At 41.6% G+C, this 21,112-nt stretch overlaps 3 protein-coding genes across 4 annotated transcripts in view; 2 read left to right on the top strand and 1 right to left on the bottom strand.

The window, feature by feature from the left end:
* Positions 1-3,137: 3,137 nt before the first annotated feature.
* Positions 3,138-7,399, top strand: lactb (lactamase, beta). 2 transcript variants are annotated; one of them, XM_030425110.1, is made up of 6 exons: positions 3,138-3,606; positions 3,739-3,805; positions 5,404-5,594; positions 5,702-6,020; positions 6,117-6,282; positions 6,491-7,399. In XM_030425110.1, the coding sequence occupies exons 1-6, from the start codon at positions 3,262-3,264 to the stop codon at positions 7,014-7,016; spliced, it is 1,614 nt and encodes a 537-aa protein (XP_030280970.1). In that variant the 5' UTR covers positions 3,138-3,261; the 3' UTR covers positions 7,017-7,399. The 2 variants fall into 2 exon arrangements, with proteins under 2 accessions (XP_030280970.1, XP_030280969.1); XM_030425109.1 differs by having other exon boundaries at positions 3,262-3,618.
* Positions 7,400-8,239: 840 nt separating this feature from the next.
* nrg4 (neuregulin 4) lies at positions 8,240-9,814 on the bottom strand. The gene is made up of 5 exons (XM_030425113.1): positions 9,701-9,814; positions 9,450-9,485; positions 9,271-9,364; positions 8,956-9,108; positions 8,240-8,820 (listed from the first exon to the last, which is right to left on the bottom strand). The coding sequence occupies exons 2-5, from the start codon at positions 9,457-9,459 to the stop codon at positions 8,748-8,750; spliced, it is 330 nt and encodes a 109-aa protein (XP_030280973.1). The 5' UTR covers positions 9,460-9,485; positions 9,701-9,814; the 3' UTR covers positions 8,240-8,747.
* A 1,528-nt stretch (positions 9,815-11,342) lies between these two features.
* tmem266 (transmembrane protein 266) overlaps positions 11,343-21,112 on the top strand; it is a 32,785-nt gene continuing 23,015 nt past the window's right edge. Inside the window, exons 1-2 of the mRNA XM_030425108.1 lie at positions 11,343-12,757; positions 14,265-14,374. Coding sequence (XP_030280968.1) covers positions 14,361-14,374 — 14 coding nt within the window. The 5' untranslated portion in view covers positions 11,343-12,757; positions 14,265-14,360. The remainder of the gene's footprint in view (positions 12,758-14,264; positions 14,375-21,112) is intronic.

Here is a 21,112-nt window from a genome sequence, read left to right as displayed (position 1 = left end):
CTGTAGTTGATGCGGCTGTGTTGATTTATAACATGTGTTCAAGTGTTCCGTGTACTGTTGTTGTGCAAAACGTTCTCAATTAGTTGTAAATTATTTGTTAATATTTTTTTTTTTTTGTTTTGTTTTTTAATGTTGTTTGTTTCGGGCATGTCAATTCATAAGCATCACATTTCATCATTGTTCAAATAAGCAACACACATGGCCGAAAGGGAAAAGCGGGAGAAGCCAAAGCTTATCAAGTCCCGCCCCCATTACCCACAGTATAAAATCTTCATTCTGATCTTTTCTTGTCTTTTGCAAATTACTTTTTTCTTTTCTTCTCTTTTTTTCTTTTGTTATGACCTTTGACAAAACATATTACAGCAGTAGCATACAGAGCTGAATTCAAGCTCTAGACAGTACATACAGATTACATGTGTGTCTGCACATGTGTCCATATTAGTCCATCATGAGTGAACAACAGTCTCATCTTATGGCCTCATCTTATAGCCAGGCTTGCCACAAAGTCAGAATATCCAATTGAGAGAGAGCAAAAGTCCAGTGTATTTATTATTTGTTGAGATGGTGTTGGGATGGTGTAAGAGCCCTTTAATGCATTTTCATGTTATTCATCAGTCTCCTCTGCAGCTTTTATGGCTGCTAGCTTCGCCATGTCCTCCCGATTGGTGGCTACATCAACTCGCATCTGTATCACAAAGTCGCGGATTGTTGAGATGTCAGAGCGTATCCCGACCACAGCACTCCGAGTATTGGCGTTGTCCGCCCTCGCACTGGTCTGCTCAGTAGCGATCTTTCTCATTTTCCAATATTGCATAAAGATTCCAATCCCAAAGCGATCGTTCCAATTGTCATGAACGTGAACATGTACACGTCCTCGACATCTTCCACATCCAGTGCGGCAAGGCAGAGGACTCTCCAATTTTCCCAACCATCCTTAACGTAGCCGGACATAAAGGTCCCGTCCGGGCATGTCGGTTCACCAGAACCCGCACGCCGTGTTGAGAACACTCTGTCGATGGCATTCATTGACCAGCTCAGCAACTCCATCGTGGATTGATCGATTGATTGATTGGTTAAGAACGTAGTTGGACAATATTAGACGAATCTCAATCGAATGACTCTTGTGTGCCGATTTACAGGGTTGAGTCCTTCACAGCTCAGAAGAACTTGTGATAACTCACAATAGTGGCACAGTGTTCGTACCTAAGTTATCTCACATTGTTGATGCACATTATAACAACATCCTGCCATGTACAACTGGCATTGGCCTTGGACCATACAATTTTCTCAGGTTCAACTTATTGTTTGGGTACAGAATGGTATTTGTTATGCTCACACGCCGTCTCAACAAAGTGTCTGCCCAGTGTCTGTTGATTCGTGCCTCTGACCTTTATCAACCCTCTAGTATTGATCTGTACTGATCAACGATTGAATGTACATACTTTTTTTTTAAGCCCCTTAGTGTTGCTGATTTTTTGACATCTTCTAGCACATTCCATTGTTTAACACCTTTGACTGATAAAGAAAAGGATTTTAACGTAGTTCGTACTTTACTTTGCCTGAAAATCATGTTCCCTCTGAGATTGTGTCTCTCTTCTCTGTCTAGGAAGAGTATTTGCAAATTATGAGGGAGGCTTTTGTTAGCAGCTTTGTACATCATTTGTAGCGTGCGATAGTTTATTAAGTCATATGGTTTAAGTATTCTTGATTCAATAAATAACTGATTTGTGTGTGCCCTATAGTTGGCATAATGTAAGATTCTCAGAGCTCTTTTTTGGAGTATTAACAAAGGCTGTGTGGAGCCTTTATATGTGTGTCCCCACACCTCTGCACAGTATTGCAGGTGTGGAGAGACGAGTGCACAGTACAACAGGTGAAGTGCTTTTTGATTTAATATTTTTTGTGCTTTCCAGAGTATGGACACACTCCTGGCCAACTTCCTTTTTAGCTGTCTTATGTGTGGCTTCCAACTTAACATGTCATCGATGATTACTCCCAGTACTTTGTTCTCATGTACCCTTTCAATATTCACTCCGTTTACTTGAATGTTAGTACTGTTGTTGCAGCCTTTTTTCCCATATAGCATGTATTTAGTTTTCTCAAGATTTAATGATAATTTATTTATATTAAACCACACATGAAGTTTGGCCATTTCGTGATTTACTGTTTCCACAAGTTGGTTCAGGTTAGTCCCAGAACAGAAAATATTTGTATCATCTGCAAATAATATTAATTTCAGAATATTTGACACTTTGCATATATCATTTATATATAGTATAAACAGCTTTGGACCCAGCACTGACCCCTGTGGGACCCCACAGACTATGTCCAAGCTAGTCGATGTGTTATCACCCATTTTGACATATTGGGATCTCTTGTGTAGATAGCTCTTGACCCACTGCAGTGCTACACCTCTGATGCCATATCTCTCCAGTTTAGCTATTAAGATATCATGATTAACGGTGTCAAATGCTTTTTTCAGGTCTATGAAAATTCCTATTGAATGTTGTTTATGGTCAATAGCGTCAGTAATGATTTCCACAGACTCAGTTAGAGCAAAGGCAGTCGAGTGGTTCTTTCTGAATCCATATTGGCTGTCATATAGCAATTTGTGTTTGTTGATGAAGTTATCTAGCCTATTGTTGAATAGCTTCTCTAGGATTTTCGACAGTTGTGGCAGTATTGAGATTGGTCTGTAATTAGTAAACTCGTGTGTGTCACCATTCTTAAACAGTGGCACAACTTTGGCAACTTTCATTTTAGTGGGAAATATCCCAGTTTGAAATGACAGATTAAAAATGTATGTTAGTGGTGAAATAATTCCGTCTAATACTTTCTTAATTAGCCTCATGTCGAAGTCATCAACATCAGTGGAAGTTTTTGTTACGCAGTCATTGACCAGAATATTGATTAGATACATGCTATCCTGGCAATTCAAATGAATACAGAAAGCATGGGAGTCGCGCTCCGTTTACCACGAGATCATTATGACCACACACAATAATAAATACATGTAATCTTAGCAGTTTAATTATGTTCTGTTTCATCAATAAAATGATGATCCAAAGTCCAATGTAGGCCTGACAGACTTTGAGTTTGCCTCCTTCGCTCGATTTGATCCCAATCGTGATTTGATTCGTCTGGTCTGGTTCGACGATGCAAACAGGAAGAGAGGTTGTTGTCAACTGGAGCCTGGAACTCGTTAACCAGGGGCAGATATACATCGCCCACAAAAAGGCAAGAGAAGCAACATAATTAGAAATGTCACGGTTGTTTTTGCCAAATCGTTTTTGTGCCAAATGTCCCCTGCTAGCAACGCGCGAGTCTCCGTTGCTGACACCCCGCGGAGCCTTGGACAAGCTGAGTGTTTTTAATCAACAACAGAGACGACATGTCGGAGGGTCAAACACGGGCTTTTTTAGATACAGGTCAAAGTCCAGGATTTGGATATGTGGGGTCGGTGTGGGGATCGCGTTAGCTGTCGGACTGAAGTACCACACGGACGCAGCCAACAGTTCCTGTGACGTCCAGGTAACAGAAGCGCAGAGGACAGATCGATACAGCCGTGCCATCGCGGTGAGCAGGGACCTTGTGGAGCGGATAAAGGTAGGCACAGAGGTAGGCCTGTGAACTGCTTGGTTTAGCTCAGACCACTATATTGCTCTCTACTTACAGTATATTTACTTCAGTGCCACCTGTGTGAGTTCAGTGTGTGTCTGTGTGTGTGTTGTTTCTTAGGATGAGGTCGGGGCTCCGGGGCTGGTGGTTGGAGTCTCTGTGGATGGTGCTCAAGTCTGGTGTGAAGGTTGGTGCCAGGAAAATCAGCATTAAAGGGATAAGTTCACCAAAAAAAAAAGGAAATGTAATCATTATATACTCAACCCCATGTCAATGAAAAGTTGACAGAAGTTTTTTATAGCCCACAAAAACATGTCTGAAGTTTCACAGCAGCTGAAGTAGATGGGGAGTTGTTTTGAAACGTTGAGCTAGCGGATCCATTTTCTGTTATTATTCAGCTGTGTTTGACGTTTTAAACAAGTCTCCACCTTCTTCAGTTGTTTAAGAGAATGCTGTTCCAGAACATTTTTGTGGAATATGAAACCTCACCCGCCTTTCCATGCACTTGGGGATGAGTAGATATTAACCAAATTTTCATTTTTGGGTGAACTTATCCTTTAAGGGTGTTACGCGCAAAACTGGGTTGGTGCAACATTGACCCACAACACACATTCTTTCTGATCAAGTGTAAGAATACATGATAACATTTATTACTATGAATGCAAATACTGGGCCATCATTATAGCCTCATCCTTACCTTTGTAAGTTTGTGGCAACAAGGAAACTAATAAGGTTGTAACAACTATTTTCCATTAACAAGTTACTGGCCAATTATTTTAAAGAGCCTATGGGATGTCTTCAAATGAATTACTTTGAACAATACTAAACCCGAATTGGATGTAAAGTTCAAACAAAATATGAACAGCAGAAAGCAGCAAATACGAATGTTGCGGTACTTGGAACTGGAGAATATTTAGTCTAATCTTTGCTTGTGAAATGACTCAAATTCTGAATTGTTTCTCAAAATAGCTTCTGATTGATTTTTTTGTCATTGCTAACACACAATTATCACAATGATAAGATGCCATTAAAGTGCTCTTTCTAAAGTTATGCCAACATTTGCATGATGTTTTGACCCAAGAGACAAATAAGCTCACCAACTTAGGGCCCCAGGCCGGGCATTTCAAGTATGTTATCTAATCTTCTGTTATCAAAGTAGACATGGTTGATAATGTTGTGCCTTTCAGATTTTGGCACAAAACTGGCCAATAACCTCCAAACGTGCCATTCTTGCTGATGATGTGATTTAAATTTTGGCAAAAAGTAGAGTGGAGATTGCCAACCTGATTAACAGTGGCTCCGGGTGGGCTTACTGCCTTGGAGCAAAAAGAAACATTAGGAAGGGACAAAAGACAGGGCGCCGTTTAGCTCAGTGGGGCAGAGCGGGCGTCCCATGTACAGAGGCTTTGTGTTACGCGTCCTCGCTGCTGCGGCCCTGGGTTTGAGTCCCGGCCTGGGGCCCTTAGCTGCATCTCGCTCCCCTTCTCTCTCACATTGTTTTCTATCATATCTTCAGCTGTTCTGTCAATAAAGCCAAAAAAATATTTTTTTAAAAAGAAGGTACAAAAGACACAAATAGATTATTAACAAACAAATGGCTTTTTAGCTACAGCTCTGGTTGCAGTTTGCCTCTGCCATGCTGTTTCCATTAATGAAATTTTGAAAAAATCATGTGATACCGATTTTTAAATGTTTTTTAAAATGCCACACATGGAATCTTTACTATATTTGAATACATTTTGAATAAACATAAATATTCTCGTGTGATTCATTCATGTAATTCAGGGATCGGTTATGCTGATTTGGAGAATCGTGTGCCATGCAGCCCAAACACAGTGTTGCGAATCGCCAGCATCAGTAAGCCCCTCACATCTGCAGCTGCTGCGCGACTGTGTGAGGAGGGGAAACTCGATCTGGATGTTCCAGTCCAGAAATATGTCCCAGAATTTCCCCAAAAACAATTTGATGGAGAGGATGTAAGTAACTCGAACAACAGTGTCGCAGTCGTACTATGGTCATTAATAATATCACCCTGTTGATTTTCATGTTCATCTCACATGCACATAATTTTCTGATCTTTCAGGTCACAATAACCCCTCGCATGATCCTGTCCCACCTGAGTGGTATACGTCATTATGAGAAGGATGCTAAGAAAGTGAAGGAGGACAAGGAGAAAGCTAAGCGACTGTTAAAGCCACCAGTAAAAGAGAGAGAGGATGAAAAGAGCTCATCTGGAAACAAAGATAAACCTGCAACAGAACCGAGCACCAAAGACAAAGAAGCCACTCAGGCTAAGAAGAAAAAGGAGTTTGAGCATGAGGAGTACTACTTGAAGGACAACTTTGAAAGTGTCACTCAGGCTTTGGACCTCTTCAAGGACGACCCGCTCATTTTCAAACCTGGTAAGGCACATCAAGCCACTCAAATGTGACATTGTTAATTGTTGTGATGTTAATGTTTTGCTGAGTAAGATCTTTTTCTTTTTTAACAACTTGCAGGCACCACCTTTCTGTATTCCACCCACGCCTTTACTCTGCTTAGTGCTGCTGTGGAGCGAGCAGCTGGACAGCGCTTCCTGGATGTCATGACGAACATGTTCCGTGAGCTGGGAATGCTCAATACTGTGCCCGACGAGAATGACCCTATTATTTACCGCCGCTCCAGGTACTCTATCATCGCCAGTTTCAAGTTGTGTTGAAATTGCTCTGACGAGTCACAGTACAGGAGAGATGTTACAGTGATGTCAAAGTAGAAGTTAGTAGAGATCTATTTTTTCAGGTTTAATCTTTTTAGGCTCAGGTTTACGTTTTTTAATGCACGACATGATGAAAATCCTGTTGAGTCCATGTTAATTGCTGATGCTTCTATGCAGATTTTATCATCTCAACAAGAGAGGACGTGTTGTGAACTGCCCGTATGTGGACAACTCCTACAAGTGGGCAGGCGGCGGCTTCCTTTCCACGGCAGGCGACCTGCTGCTTTTCGGTAACGCTCTACTCTACAGCTACCAGGTGGCCCACCTGAAGGACACTGAGAGTTTGTTGCCGGGTTTCCTCAAACCCCAGACTGTTATAGATCTGTGGGCACCTGTTGACAGGACAGAGGCCAGCTGGGATAAAGATGGCCTGTATGCACAAGGCTGGCTGGTCGTGGAGAAACTACAGAAATACGGTCAGTGCAGGAAGCGAAGACACTATGTGTCACACACAGGAGGCGCTGTGGGGGCTAGCAGCGTTCTCCTGGTGTTACCCAGTGAGGAGATAGACCAGCGACAAGGACAGACCCCCGTCCTCCCACAGGGGGTGGTGGTCACCATCATCACTAACATGCAGTCAGTGGGACTCAACGGCACAGCTTTGAAAATTGCACATGAGTTTGACAAAGACAGAAGCCTGTGAGAGTAAGTTTGTTTACAGAAATGAGTTTACATTTCAGATAATCTTGTGATCTTATATAGTTTTGATACATCTTTTAAGTCCAGAGGATGTTTTAAACGGAATAAATATTTTTCATGTGTTTTCTACACCTTGTGAAGTTCACAAAGTAAACACAACTCGTGCTCCATTACAACTCTTGGCAGTGACACCATTCTGCCACTAGGTGGAAGCAAATTAATGCATTTCTAGCACAAAAGAAGTCCATGGCTGATGTCATCCTCACTTTGTTGGCGTTATACAGAGATTACTGCATTTCTGCCTTTTGAAAGGTAAAACAACAACATTTGAATCGATGTGTTTCTGCATTTGAGAGAAATAAAACAAATGTTTCATACTCATGGAAAGGGGTCAGTTGCTTTATAAAGCAGAATGGTACACTACCAAAGTTACTACGGCACATGCAGTGACTTTAAGGGTCCACCCTCTACAGATACTTCCTCATAGTAGCATCAAAATCCTTGGGTCAGTTGTATGTCGATCCGTCTAAATACTGTCTATGGTGTCCCCCAGTCATTAATCAATAAGATGATATTTTCAGTTTACTCACTGCTGAGCTGACTTTGGAGATCACTTTTATGTCATTCAGATGTGAGTACAATCGTGACTTTGTCTTTTAAGCTAACAAATAAGAACAATTTCAGATTTTAATGCCTGTATTAGAGTGCTGAAAAGCTGCCTCGCTAATGGACATTAGTGTTTTAGGGACTAACTAATCTGTCAACAGTCTAAATTTAGCTTTTTCTTCTTCCACAGTTGGTTGTAGCAACTGTTGGGAGAATACTGAAAGTCCAAGCTATTGACAATGTGGCCCAACTAGTTATAATTCTCTCCTATAAGCTTGCTGAATTGAAGCATATTTGATGACACCATTCTCATTATGAAGCTCCTGGGATCTCCTGTGCCCATTTTTAGATTTAAGGAGACTGATGAACGGCTTGGGATACTCTAATTATACAGACTCCCACGCACAGTGTATTACTAAGTGTGTGTTCCTGCACATCCAGTTTTGTCAGGACCAGTCTTGAGTTTTAAAACTGCAGGGGGGCAATTATGGTTTCGGGTTAAGATTAGATATAGCATCAGGTTAAGAATAGGCTAAATGTTGAGATTAGAATGGATCAGGATCCTCACAAATATGTGTGGGTGTGTGTGTTCGGTCCACCACAAATCACACAGTGAAGACATTCAGTAGGGATCATTGCATGTATTTACATAATTTTCTAAATATTTACTAGTAACACATTGAGCATAGTCATTCATTGATACAAGGGATTATGTCATAATTCCATATTAAATGTTTAATATTTCGAATAATAGTTCACATATTTTTTTTAACATAGTCAAACAATGCTTTGTAAATACATTTCAGACAAAGCACATAGATTGAAATGCGATTTAACACGAGTAACGCCAGTGCCCACTCCATAGCTGTGTTAAATAGGCTACTGTGCAAGCTGTGATTCAATTTCCACCCACTCACACTTGTTTCACACCTTGTTTGTGTGTGCGGTAATGAGTTACACCTGTTGTCCCTGAAATCTCATGAGACGAGTAATCGAGCTATCGGCTCTTCACCTGGCTAGATGTCAGTGCAGCAGTTATTTCATACTATCCGAAAAAAAAACGGAACCGAGTCTCATCCCATCCGACAACACAACCAAAAGAGAAACAAGCGCACATCAGAAGAAAAGATCATACTCTTGGTTTTACTCTCCAATACTGTTGCTGATTGTTCTGTTGGCTCTGTCTCCTGGCTTTCAACATCCTGCAGGGGGGACACAAGTAATGATTTTAAGCTTTAAAAAAAGATATTCTCACTTAATAACATATCAAACATTTCCACATCCAAATGCTAATTTTAGATGCCATGCTGGCAATCCTAAAGCTACAATGAACTTACTTGCGGACGTAGTAGATAACAACTGCCAGGATCACTAAGGAGAGGAGGACAGAAATGACCACGGCTGCAATTATTCCTGCCTTTGTTGCATCTGGGTTACTCCGGGAGAGCTGGAACTGCTCACATCTGCTGCCTTTGTAACTGTCATTGCACCTGACGTTAGATATGACATGCGAAAGTATCTGTCAGCACAGGAATTTAGTTAACCGTGTTGCCATGTAATGACGTCATACGTGAAAGTATGTGAATGAAAGTTCCCGAAGAGTCATTTTGACATCAAAGACAAATGAAAATCCAGTTTTGTAGTCAACTTACACACAGGAAAGTGTATTCATGGCAGTTATTTTATAGCAGGTCCCTCCATTCATGCAGTAGTTGACATCCGGTCCATCACAGGGGTCTCCATGTTCTACAAAGACACAACAGTTCAGGAAGAGTGGCTCTACACTTTTTAACATTATTTGTCGTTGCTTCTGAACATCTCTCATGATTACCTGCCATCATTGGGAGTGTTTGTTCTTGCAGTTTTCCTGAGAGCACAAGAAACTTTCTGTCACACCAAAGGTAGTTTAGTCTCGCCAGGAAAGCATGTCATAACTAGACTGTTGAAATGCAAATAATGAAAACACACCTACAAGGTTTCAAGGTGTCTTAAAAGTGAAAGGTGTCATTAAGTTATTATTGAGTTGTGAGAGGAATATATACCGTCACCCTGACTGAAATAAACCAAAAATCTGTTCCTTACCAGCTCGTGAAATCCCAGCTTTTGGTAGTCAGCACAGGTTCCCGGGGTGAGTCATAGTGACGCTCGAAAGTAGCTCAGAACTGCTTTTTGTTGGAGAAGACGCACGTGGGCGTGTTCCTCCCTTGGCCTAAAAAAATGTTGTGATTGCAGTTTGTCCACATTGTAAATGGCAAGGTAAACGTCAGGATACTGGCAAGTAATTGCAGGTAATTTGATAGTGTGTCGTATAAGGTCTCATGTCATGGTATATGAGCAATACAGGGCTATCAGAGGTCTGATAAGTCTCATTTTGACAGTGTTGACCTCAGTGTGATACTATCAGATGAAGAGTTCAGTAGATGGCATTTTGTTTTTGTTCTTGGAGCTCTATGAGATCAGGCTAGGTGAGGAAATCACCTGTTGTGCATGTGAGCGCAGCATGTCTGGGTTGGTTAGAAACAACTGAATGACAGGAATGCAAAGAAGGCATGAATGGAATCGTGGGAACCTTTTTGTTGGCTATAAACACATCGCACCACTTCCTTCAGACAAATAATTACTGCCGTGTGCGCAGAACCGTTAGGTGACTCATCAACTGGCTATTTTTAATCACCCACTGCTTTCTTATTTTAAAAAGAAACGTGTTGTTTTAGTCCATTTAGTGTTTGTGCCATCAGGCCAGTCTTTTATCAGATTTTGTGGACATTTCAGGTTAGTGTCTGCTCATCTGAAAGGTGTTCTTAGTAGATTAAGAGGGCCACACCTCTAAGGCCCACTGTCGTAGATTTCAGTCGGATAATAATGTTGGTACCAAGTTAATAGTAAATCATTTGCTCAGTTTCATTAGATCAGTTTGGAGCACCACATTATAATAACATATGGGTTGCCAGGTTGTGAAAAATCCCCCATTGGCAAAAAACATTGCTGTAAAAGGTAACCCAGAGTCATACTTTAGTTAAAGTGAAGATGTCTTGTTAAAATATTAGTTTGATGAAATGGAAAGTAACCTAAATGAATACCACTTGACACTTTCAATTCTGAAAGTATCTGCAATTAAATGTACGTAAGTATCAAAAGTCCAGGTTAAAGTGAATAATACACATATTTACACCTTCAATTTGTATATACTTTATACTATGGGTCAATAATCAATCTGGTCAATTATTGGATCCAATAGTCAGCGTTTTTTTCTGATTACCTGAATTAGTTTTGGGGGGGATTTGCCGATAAACTTTAACGATAACTTTGGCTCGGATGCATCTACAAAGTAACTAGTACCTAAAGATACCAAATGAATGTGAGTAAAAAATGCAATATTTTCCCCAAAGGAAAGGAAAATACTTATAGGTAAACGTATACGTAAAGTACAAAGAATTATCCAGCAGCATAAAACTTTAATCATTTGGAAAGCCTGCACAACAGAATCTAAACCAAAATGGTTTTGTTATGTATTGATATTTAAAACTGTAGACTCCACATTTCAGTTTGCTGAAATAAAGCACCCAGAGTAACATATGGGTTGCCAGGTTGCGAAAAATCTCCCTGTAGCATAAAACCAGTGCTGTAAAAAGTACCCAAAAGTCATACTTGAGTTAAAGCAAAGATGTTAAAATATTACTTTGATAAAAGGGAAAGTAACATATTGCATATTAATTAAATTAAAGTCTTACAGTTTCTATTATTTAAAAAGTGCTTAAAAAGTATGCGACTGATAACCAATTATCATTCAGATAGCTCCATCCGGAATCTAAACCAAAATCCATGTATTAACTCAATATTTACATCTGCTGATTTATTTACATATAATAAAAAATAATTTATCAAAGACCGTTTAACATATATAACTGCAGACTTGATAACTTTTTAGAGAAACCTTTTCTTTCTCTGACTGTCATCAAAGATAAATCATAATATATCCTCTTTTTTTAATATCCTGACCAAATAAATCTTTATTTTAGCGAGTGTATCTGATCTTTGAAGTAGTGGTAGGCTTAAATTGTTATCAAAATGTGTAAAAAGGCCACCAGATTCAGTTTATACAACCTTTACAAGCCCTTCTCTAGAAGGTGGTTGCACATTTATTTTAATTCTAGCGACAAACCAGATCCGTTTTATAGGACACAGGTCGAATATAAATATTACAGTGACGCTGCAGATTTATGAAGCACATTAAACACAGCAGATTCTCGCCAGTGAACGCCACAGAAACACTTGAAGTCACTGTCAGAGTATTAGTAAAAAAAAAAATAAAAAATCTTATTTATTTATTTTCGCTCTTTTTGGTTTCGTGCGGGTGGGTTGTTATCGCGAGGAAAACTCTGAAGCTCAAGAGGTGAAGTGAAGCGAGAGTGTTTCTTCTACGTCGACGGATCCAGGGTGGCACAGGAGAGAGAAGAAAAAAAAAAGAAAAAGAAAGAGAGGGACGTCTGCGGGGCTCTTGTGGCTTCATACCAAATCCAGATTTACAGATTATGCTTCATGTGATGTATCGTGTGTATGTTTTTGCGTGTGCGTGTGATGTGTGCGTGTGTGAATCTATCTCGGTCTCCCCTCCGCGTTGACGCCGCTGCCGCTGCCGCTCGTCGCACATCTGTAGCCGCTGGAATCCCCAGTTTTTCAGCACCTGGACAGCTCCCGGTCGTGAACCTCCTCTTTTTTTCCTTATTATCGGGCACATGGAGTCCCTGGTGTGATTGTGTTGGTGTGGTGGAGGGGGGGGGGGGGGGGGGGAGGTGGAGAAAGCCCTGCGAGCACATCATGCCTCCCTCCGAACATGTCGTTCTCAGCCTGATTCAGTGACAGCCTCGTCGTCTCCGCTGAAGGATGCTGCTTTCTGTCCGGAGTAGGTGTTTTCTGTCTTCTGAGAGGCGACACGGGTGCTCGGCCGACGCAAATTCAAGGGGAATCGCAGCCTACACACAGCAGGACCCGAGCTTCCCTCACGCTGCTGATCATCATCACCATCATCATCACCATCATCACCATCATCGGCGAGGAGGGAGATATTACCATCATCGCTGCGAGGGCAAAGGAGTCACGACCACACTTTACACAATGTAGAGCAGGAACACAGGAGAGGTTAGTGTGCCTTTTTGTGCTTGTTTTTTTTTGTTTTGTTTTTTTGTTTTTTTTTCTCGTGTAGGTTGGTTGGTGTATTCGTGCTGGGGTTTGAATGGAGAATGAGACCGTGTGGCCTTTAAGCAAAGTGGGATACAAAAAAAAAATGAAAATTTAACAGCAACCCCCTAACTGTTTTTGTGTATTTGCAAATGCATCTTGATTAAAGGGGGTTGAATGCAGAGAGCAGTGGACAGAAATAGCCCCGAGGTGCTTTGTTTGGGCGAAATGAGATAGTACGACAACAAAAAAAAGAGAGGAGAAGAAGAATCTGTCTCCCGCTGATGAAGCACTTCGACTGCAAACTGTACTTAAAGTAATAAACTCCAGATGCCGATTGTGACATTCAGTCTCTCCGATACTGTGATTTACTCAAAACCAGAGACACTTCTTGGCTCTGCAGTGAAATTAACTGTGATTCCACCTGGCCTTTCTCATCACCTCCACTGTCATTCCTCACCACAAAAACTGATGCGCCTTGTTCAGTGTCTCTGCTCATCTCATGTCCACAGCTGTGTCTTTGTTTTTGTTTTGTGTGTGTGTGTGTGTGTGTGTGTGTGTGTGTGTGTGTGTGTGTGTGTGTTACGCTAATGAGCACATTTTTGGGTGCTGCAGTGAAACAGTGTCACTCTCAGCCCTTGGATGACCCGGGCTCATTTATCCTGAGTAGCATTTAATCTGCTGTGCTTCACTACATTTACTCTGCTGTGGTCCCCCCCCCCCCCCCCCCCCCCCCCCCACGGCTGCAAATGCTGACTCCTCACCTCTCTGTGTCTGAGGGTTACTTCGCTGTGTGTCCTGTGAAATAACCGTGCAAATCACGCAGGTGTCAACAAAGCCAATGTGTGATAATTCATCTCTTGTTGGCAACTGATTTCAGAAATTTGGGCCTGTGACTTTCCCTGTCTGCTCATGTCATGTCTGTTCCCCCCCACAAAGCAGCTGGTGCGGAGCTTTTCACTGAGCCGACTTGGACATCAATGGCTCTCTATCCTGTGGCACAAAGAGCTAGCATCCTGCTGCACTTGCTATGCAAGAGGTGTGATGTTCCTCAGCCCCTGATTCACAGAGCGGAGCGTATATTGGAGGAGATTTAAAATCCATTACAGTTTAGTGCTCCCCAGGAAAATAGTTGAACAGAGCGTAGCTAAAGCTGAAGTTAGGACAGTGTGCCTTCAAGGAAAACGCACAGGCAGTGATACTTCATTGATCATTTTGCATGCGTTTGGGTTAAACAGCTCAGCTGTGTGTGTGTAGATTTCATGATTTTGAGATCAAATGTTCGGTTTTGACCTTGGAAACAGCAGTTGGCAAAACAATCTCCCCTCAAGGTTTATTGATTGCTGCACTGGAGCTCCCAATCATCTCTCACAATCTTCCTCGGCAGATGGAGTTTTGCCCATGACTAGCTTCCTGATTTCCTTTCCCTGTAGTAATTACACTCTTTCTTCTTCTGCTATTTCCATAGGTGTGGTAGGAGCCAGGTCTCTGCAGTGGTGAAATCAAGTTCCTCTTCTTGGGGTCACTTAGTTTGGACGTCTATTCGCAGCAACAAGACCTCAACATGAGCAACACGCAGTAAGTATAAAGTCTTGTTTGAAACCATGTCTGCAGGAGCGTGAAATCTTAAATCTCTATTTATGAACACGCAGGCTTATGCAAAGGGCATCTCAGCAGCGTGGTAGGATATGATTAGCAGAGTGGGACCTGCATATTCTCATGCCCCTCCTGTGAGTGAATGACTTTGAGCACAGATCAGCGGGGAAAGAAAGCGGAGCTCGGACTCGCCCGGCATCTCTGCGAGCGAGGCTGAGAGCGGGAGAGCGGCCCGGCCATCTCCAGTCTCCGCTGGCATCTCTTAGCATTCAGGAGGGATGTTCACTTGTCATCTTCTCTTATTAATAATTACTCTGTGTGTGGTCCTCCAGACAGGCCCTGCATTCTGATGACAGCCCGGGTGGGGGCTAAGAGAAGGGGGAAAAGAGAGGGAGCAGGGGAATGGAGTGGAGTGGGAGAAGGTGGAGTGGAGTGGAGTGAACTGGAGTGAAGGGTGAATGCAGAATGGGTTCAGTCAGCTGCATCTTCTGATTAAAGGGGCGGGATGCTGCTTCCAACCAACAGGGATCTCTGTCCCGGCCTCAAGACCAGCAGATTAGCACTGCTGATGGTTGATTGCAGGTTCCATTCGAAGGAGACGAGTGCAAAAGATCTGTAACCAAATCGTACGTAGAGTTTGTTGACTGGTTAGTGGTACAATGATTTAATGCTGCTGAATGCAAGTGACTCTCTATGAAGTGACAGATGGGAAACTCTCATGCAGAGAAAGGTCTTTGGAGTTATTTTTCACCCCTGCTCTCTCAGACTTCATGCTGTAAATCCTCTCTCTCTCTCTGTCTCTCTCTCTCTCTCTCTCTCTCTCGCCCTCAACAGTAGGAGGTGGGCAGGACACACAAAATGATTAGCTGCTCATATACAACAAATTCAAAGGGATTTATAGGACATATTTCGCACAGCTGTCCATAACACACAGACTGAACATAAATATTTGTGCCTCTGCCGTATGTGGCCGCTGCTTTATCCCGGAGTGCACACATGGATTTGCGGCAAGGTACAACAACTCACTTCCTTTGGAGACAAAGGTCGTCTGCAGCAAGCAAACAGATCGTGTTGTTGTTTATTGAATCTTTAAGACACGGTAGTTTGTTGTGTGGAATCAGTGCATGATCCGACTCTCTGTTGCTTCTCTCCTAATGCACGCCTACACCGTCCTCGCCTTCCAGGTCTTGTCATCCTCAGAGACATAGTCTTTTGGTCAGAGCCGCTGTAAATCACCTCCATAAAGTATCCCCTGTTGTCAAACTGACCTCTGTCTGCCAAATCCAGTTGAGCTGAACCCCAAATTAAATGCAGCTACTTTTGAATTCTGGCCAAATACTACAAACTATACCTTTTAAAGGCACAGTAGGTGATTTTGGGGAAAAGATAATTTTTCACTCTCATTCCCAGGGCATCAAATACCTACGCTTTGGGCTAAACCAAAGTTTGACAACCTGGGTATGAGATAGCTCATTAGGATAGCTCATTGGTTTTCAGAGTGAACACCAACAAACAATTGAACCCAAAGTGAAGGTTGATGACTAATGACTAGTCTATTGATTAGCCTTTCTTGACACAATTAAATTTGCCCAAATACAGAGTTTCTAATCCTGTCTCTGAATGCGATGCGCTACGTTTCTTGAATGCTATGAGTCATAGGTCTTCATATCATTCAGTTGATGTTTAGTGAGACATCAATTCTTCTAATTACTAAGTCATATCCCAAACATAGATTCTTCGAAATTATATATATTCAGTCACCAATACATCAGTTTTGCAACTGTTACAATGAATTATTTTTCTGAAAAACACCATCTGTTCTGCCAAAACCTGATATGCTGTAGTTTACTCTCAGTGCTCTGTGCTGATGACCTCCGTTGTTGCCTAAAAACTATTAATAACACAGCCGTGAGCCTCACTGTTGCACTGGGGGACATGTTTCTCTATTATGATGAACCTGGGCACTGTATTTTATTAAAAGTCTATCCCACAAATCCTTAAAATGCTCACTAGTGCACCAAATGTGGAATAATCAGTAGCCGAATACTGTCAACAAATGTCCTATTACTCCTTTTTGTTTACCTTTTGCTGAAATCTGTTTTAAGAAATGTGTCAAATGACTTTTTAAAAAGATTAAACTATTTGTGGCCTGTTTTCAGTGGGAATTAATGGACTTGGGGCCACAGAGAGGGTTGGGAAGGAGGAAATTATTGAGACCCAGACTAATAGATTGTGTGTTTTGGTCTTTAAACCTAGAATAATGACTGCTTCACTCTTAACTGTGATACTGTGGGTCCATATCCAACATACAAAAGAACAAGCAGCTGCGGTTGGGATGTCTGCAAACAACATTTTAATGTCTCAAGCATCATCTTCTCTCCCTGCTAACTGTGATGTGATTTGGACATTAAACGGCAGATCCGAAGCTGAAGCATTTCCTCTGTTAACAGTGAAAAGAAGCCTCCAAAGACCAACAAAACACATTCACTCTTCATTGATGCAAGTGGAATCAACTGCTGTAATTTCCCCTCGGACCTTGAAAGAGTAGCTGTTGCCGAAGAGTTCAGATCTTACAAATGTACCACTGTGTCAGGAGCTTGTGTCAGGGCTGCTGCTGCTGCTGCTGCTGCTGCTGCTGCTGCTGCTGCTGGGGAATCTGGCCGAAGCCCATATAAGTGATTTGGCACATTGGTCCCGATTTCCTGATGATATCAGGACAGTGAATTGTGCACCAAGGGGTAGCCAAGTGGCCGTATAAAAAACTTATTGGATAAGACAGAGCGACTGTGTTGTAGACAGCTGGCCTGAAATACTGTGGCAGTGAGCACTCAGAATGACAATGATACCGATGCCCTCTGCAAACCACCAGTTCACGCTGAGGCAGCACTTTGAAATCCACTGAAGTGACAGAAGGGCAGGATTTATTGCTCAAAATAGGTGATTTTGAATATGATGTGACAGGCATCACTCTCACCCCTTATCACCTTGATTGAAAAAGCTGTGTTATACTCTTTTTGATCGTTGTTGTTTTACTGTGTTGGCAGTGCAGCATCATGATAACCATACGCTGTTTAGTTTGATTTTTATCTTAAGTTATTTACACATGATAGCTAGCCTCTGTACACATTCCTTTGCCATGAGGTACAGGTCACACCTGTGTGCTGAAGGTTAAGTGCCGTGCAATTGGACATGTGAGCTACAGTTTCAGTGGTAAAGAGCACTCATCCATAACTGCCTCTTAAACCAAAAGACTATTATCTGCAAATACAATACAATACAGGACAGAGAAGAGTTGGGTGCATATGTCAGTCATCTGAGATCAGAGTCTGTTCAACCAAATCAAGAAAAAGAATGAAGTAAGCCACGAAATAATATAACTTGTTTAATACATAATAATGTTCTGACATTTCATACCATCAATCAAATTGGTTTTAAAGGGATAGTTCAACCCAAAATAAAAAAAGACATATTTTTTTCTCTTAGCTGCAGTGATTGTTATCCAATGAGATTGTTTTGCAGCGTTTGAGATATCAGTGGTAGAGATGTCTGCCTTCTCTCAAATATGAAGGAACGAGATTTCAATTCGCTCGTGATGCTCAAAATCACCAAAAGGTACATTAGAAAAATTCAGCAGCAGTGTCTCTTTCCAGAAATCATGACCCTGCTAACTCAAGATAATCTTATTTTCTGTTTTTACACTTGCTAACCAAATCACCAAAAAGAAGGAAGCACGCATCTACTCATGGACAAGAGGCTAGCTCATGTAAGAGCTGAGCTGAAGATGAGGCCATTAATGTTTGCATCCCACGCTGCCCAAAGCACAAGCTTCCTATCAACGAGTAAATGCACATTTCCTCCTGCATGGTGATACAGCAGATGGATGTAGTTTGGTAGAAAGGAAATAGCTCCTGCATTAATCTTCTCACAAAAAGGTTGATTATCGTTATCAACCGTGTCATGATTTCTATTAAGAGTCATTGCTGTTGAGTCTTTCAAAGTATTTTTTGGAGCACTTTGAGCACCACAAGCTCAGTGCGACCGATATCTACAAAACTAGGCAATCTAGGGGTATAAAAAAAGACACCACGGGTAAGAGGGAAAAAAATGGGTTTGGGATTTTGGAGTGAACTATCCCTTTAATCTTGCCTCAACTTTAGATGTTACTACGAACAGACCTGCTCTTGACTGACATTTAACAAGGCCCCCCAATCTACAATTCTGGGAGTTAACATATTCCCACCTGATGTATCTTATGTCAGCATTTGATCCTCCTTTGTGTGCGCTGGTGTTCGTATTCAGAGTCAAAGGATATAAATTGGTTTTACTTTCTGTTGAGTTCAGCAGTATTGGACTTTCGGCGGTATTTGAGTACGTTTCTCACAGAAGGCTGCAGAAAACTGAGGCTGGAATAGATTACAAGTGAAATTCATTTAAACTCCAGATCTATGGAATTGCTGAGTGTTGCCAAGAAGATGTTCCCATTGAAATTAAAGGAGGAAAAAAATGGAGTTGCTGTATGTATTTCCAAGAAATGTGTTACTGGGCGGTGTCTCTGTTATTCAGTCCTACCTCACCGCAACTGAAGGAAATGAGAGGAGGGGAGAATACTAATAATTAAAACCATGTAAAGCTGATCACAGATTTTCTCTGTCTTGGATTGGATGTAAATATCATTAAATGTCTAATCAATGATTTAGAAGTGGAGAGGAGAGATCTCAGCAGGCTATTATGTTTATATATATCTATTGATCTTTGCATGATGACTTATAGTGATGTGATGTAAACACAGCGTGGAAATTAAACATACATCACTGTCACTCTGGAGGAGCCGATCCCTGGCAATAATTACACACAAGACGGAAACAGACCTCTTTCGAAACGCTCATTTTTAACTCTCTTACGCTTAATTAAGTTTATATTAATACTACAAATTCCCCAAAAAGTTATCATATCTTTACATTAAGCAGACACTTTTGTCCAAAGCGACTTACAGTTATTCATACATATACTATGCAAGGTGCCGACCAGCACATCAGGAGCAGTTTGAGGTTCAGTATCTTGCCCAAGGACACTTTGACATGCCGACTAGGGGATCCAACCAGTGACCTTCTAATAACAAGACACTGGCTCTACCCCTGAGCCACAGTCGCCCCTTTGACCAATGCATTGAGTTTAATTAGTATTACCAGTTAATTGAACTCTGTAATAGAAATGGTCCACCAAGGCCTACGTTGTTGCGCTTCATATGAGGGTTATCATGATATAACAATATTGTCAATAACCGTGATATTTTTAAATGAATTCACGTTGTGCAAATAATCCAGCGCATCGTAAATCATTTCCGTTTCTTTCTGTTCTCGCTTTGTTACAATAAGTGGCAGTAATGCACCTTAAGGCTACTCGCCAACCGCCATAAAACAGAAAAAAGAAGATGAAGGGGACACAGTGTCCAGCTATCTATCTGTAGTGCAGGTTTAGATGTCGCGATAATATTTTTTATCATGAATTCTTTTGGCCACGACGATCATGGAGTGAAAGTGTGATATAGTGACAGCCCTGCTTCATATCTGTATGATCTGTACAACCAAAGCTTAAAAAAAAAACTGTGTATGTCAATAAAACATAAGGACTGATAAAGTGATTGAAAGCGTTTCATTAAAATCGACCTTCTTCTCAACTCCTCTGGCGACAATTCACTTCGCCGCTGCCAGTTATCACCACGTCTTGCACTGCACATAACATAACGACTGTACTAAGAGTATTAAGAGCCCTCAGAGCGACTGTTTTTATTTTGAATTGATTCAAACGGAATGATGCAAACAACAATCTCCATTAAGATCTGTTTGAAGTTCCTCTTTTTGTGTAGTAACAATATAATTACTGTTGTCTCAAACAGCTGCTATTAACCAGTTTGACTTCGGTATTTTGCATTATGTACTAGTAAAGCAACTTCATGTAGCTACAGCCTAAACAGTTACATGTAAAACAATACAAAGTCAGCATTTAGAAACATTAGCGAGTGAGGAAGCATGTTTTCTTTTCGCCTTTCGGGCTTCATTGTGAGCCTTATCTCTGTACGGGTGCGAGATTTCCCCCGCAGCCTTGCATGCTCTATGTTAACCTTTTTGCTTCCTCGTGGCGTTTGCTAATACATCACATGCCTCTGAAAAGATCCCAGCCTTTAGCATGCTGCCGGCTGCCCTCGCCTGCATTGTTGAGGGGAGCGAAGTATTCAGATGTGAAGCCTCCGCTCCCTCCCCAGGATGGCAACTGGCCACTCCACTGGGCTCTGCACATAATGGCTCCTGGCCTGCTCTGCTCTGCGATTGTCTGGAAATGTGATTTTGATGCACTAAACAGTTTGTGTCTGTCATGACTGATTAGCGTCCTTGTTGCGGTGCGGTCAGAACTGCCAAGTCCTCAGTGGGATGGGGAGGGGTGTTTTTGTGGCAAGCATGTTAATATATGGCTGTTTGACCCTCGGGACTAAATAACACATCTATCAGGACACGCACAACAGAAGGATCAGATATTTAAAGGGTGGAAGGCCGAGGCATTTTATGTAGTGAGGACAAGACGATAACAGCCCTACTGTGCTACGTTAAGACAATACAGTTGAAGTGATTCTTGGCTTCTTCAGAGAATAACAAAATAACCTTTAAAGGGAGTCCGTTAAACCGCTATTAGTCAAGAAGTAAGTCAGAGAAAAGGGAGGCCTAT

The sequence above is a fragment of the Sparus aurata genome, chromosome 8 (genome assembly GCF_900880675.1).
Source record: "Sparus aurata chromosome 8, fSpaAur1.1, whole genome shotgun sequence".
Classification (NCBI taxonomy): domain Eukaryota; kingdom Metazoa; phylum Chordata; class Actinopteri; order Spariformes; family Sparidae; genus Sparus; species Sparus aurata.
The sequence above is the reverse complement of the archived record's forward strand: the minus strand, read 5'-3'. Positions and strand labels throughout refer to the sequence as shown.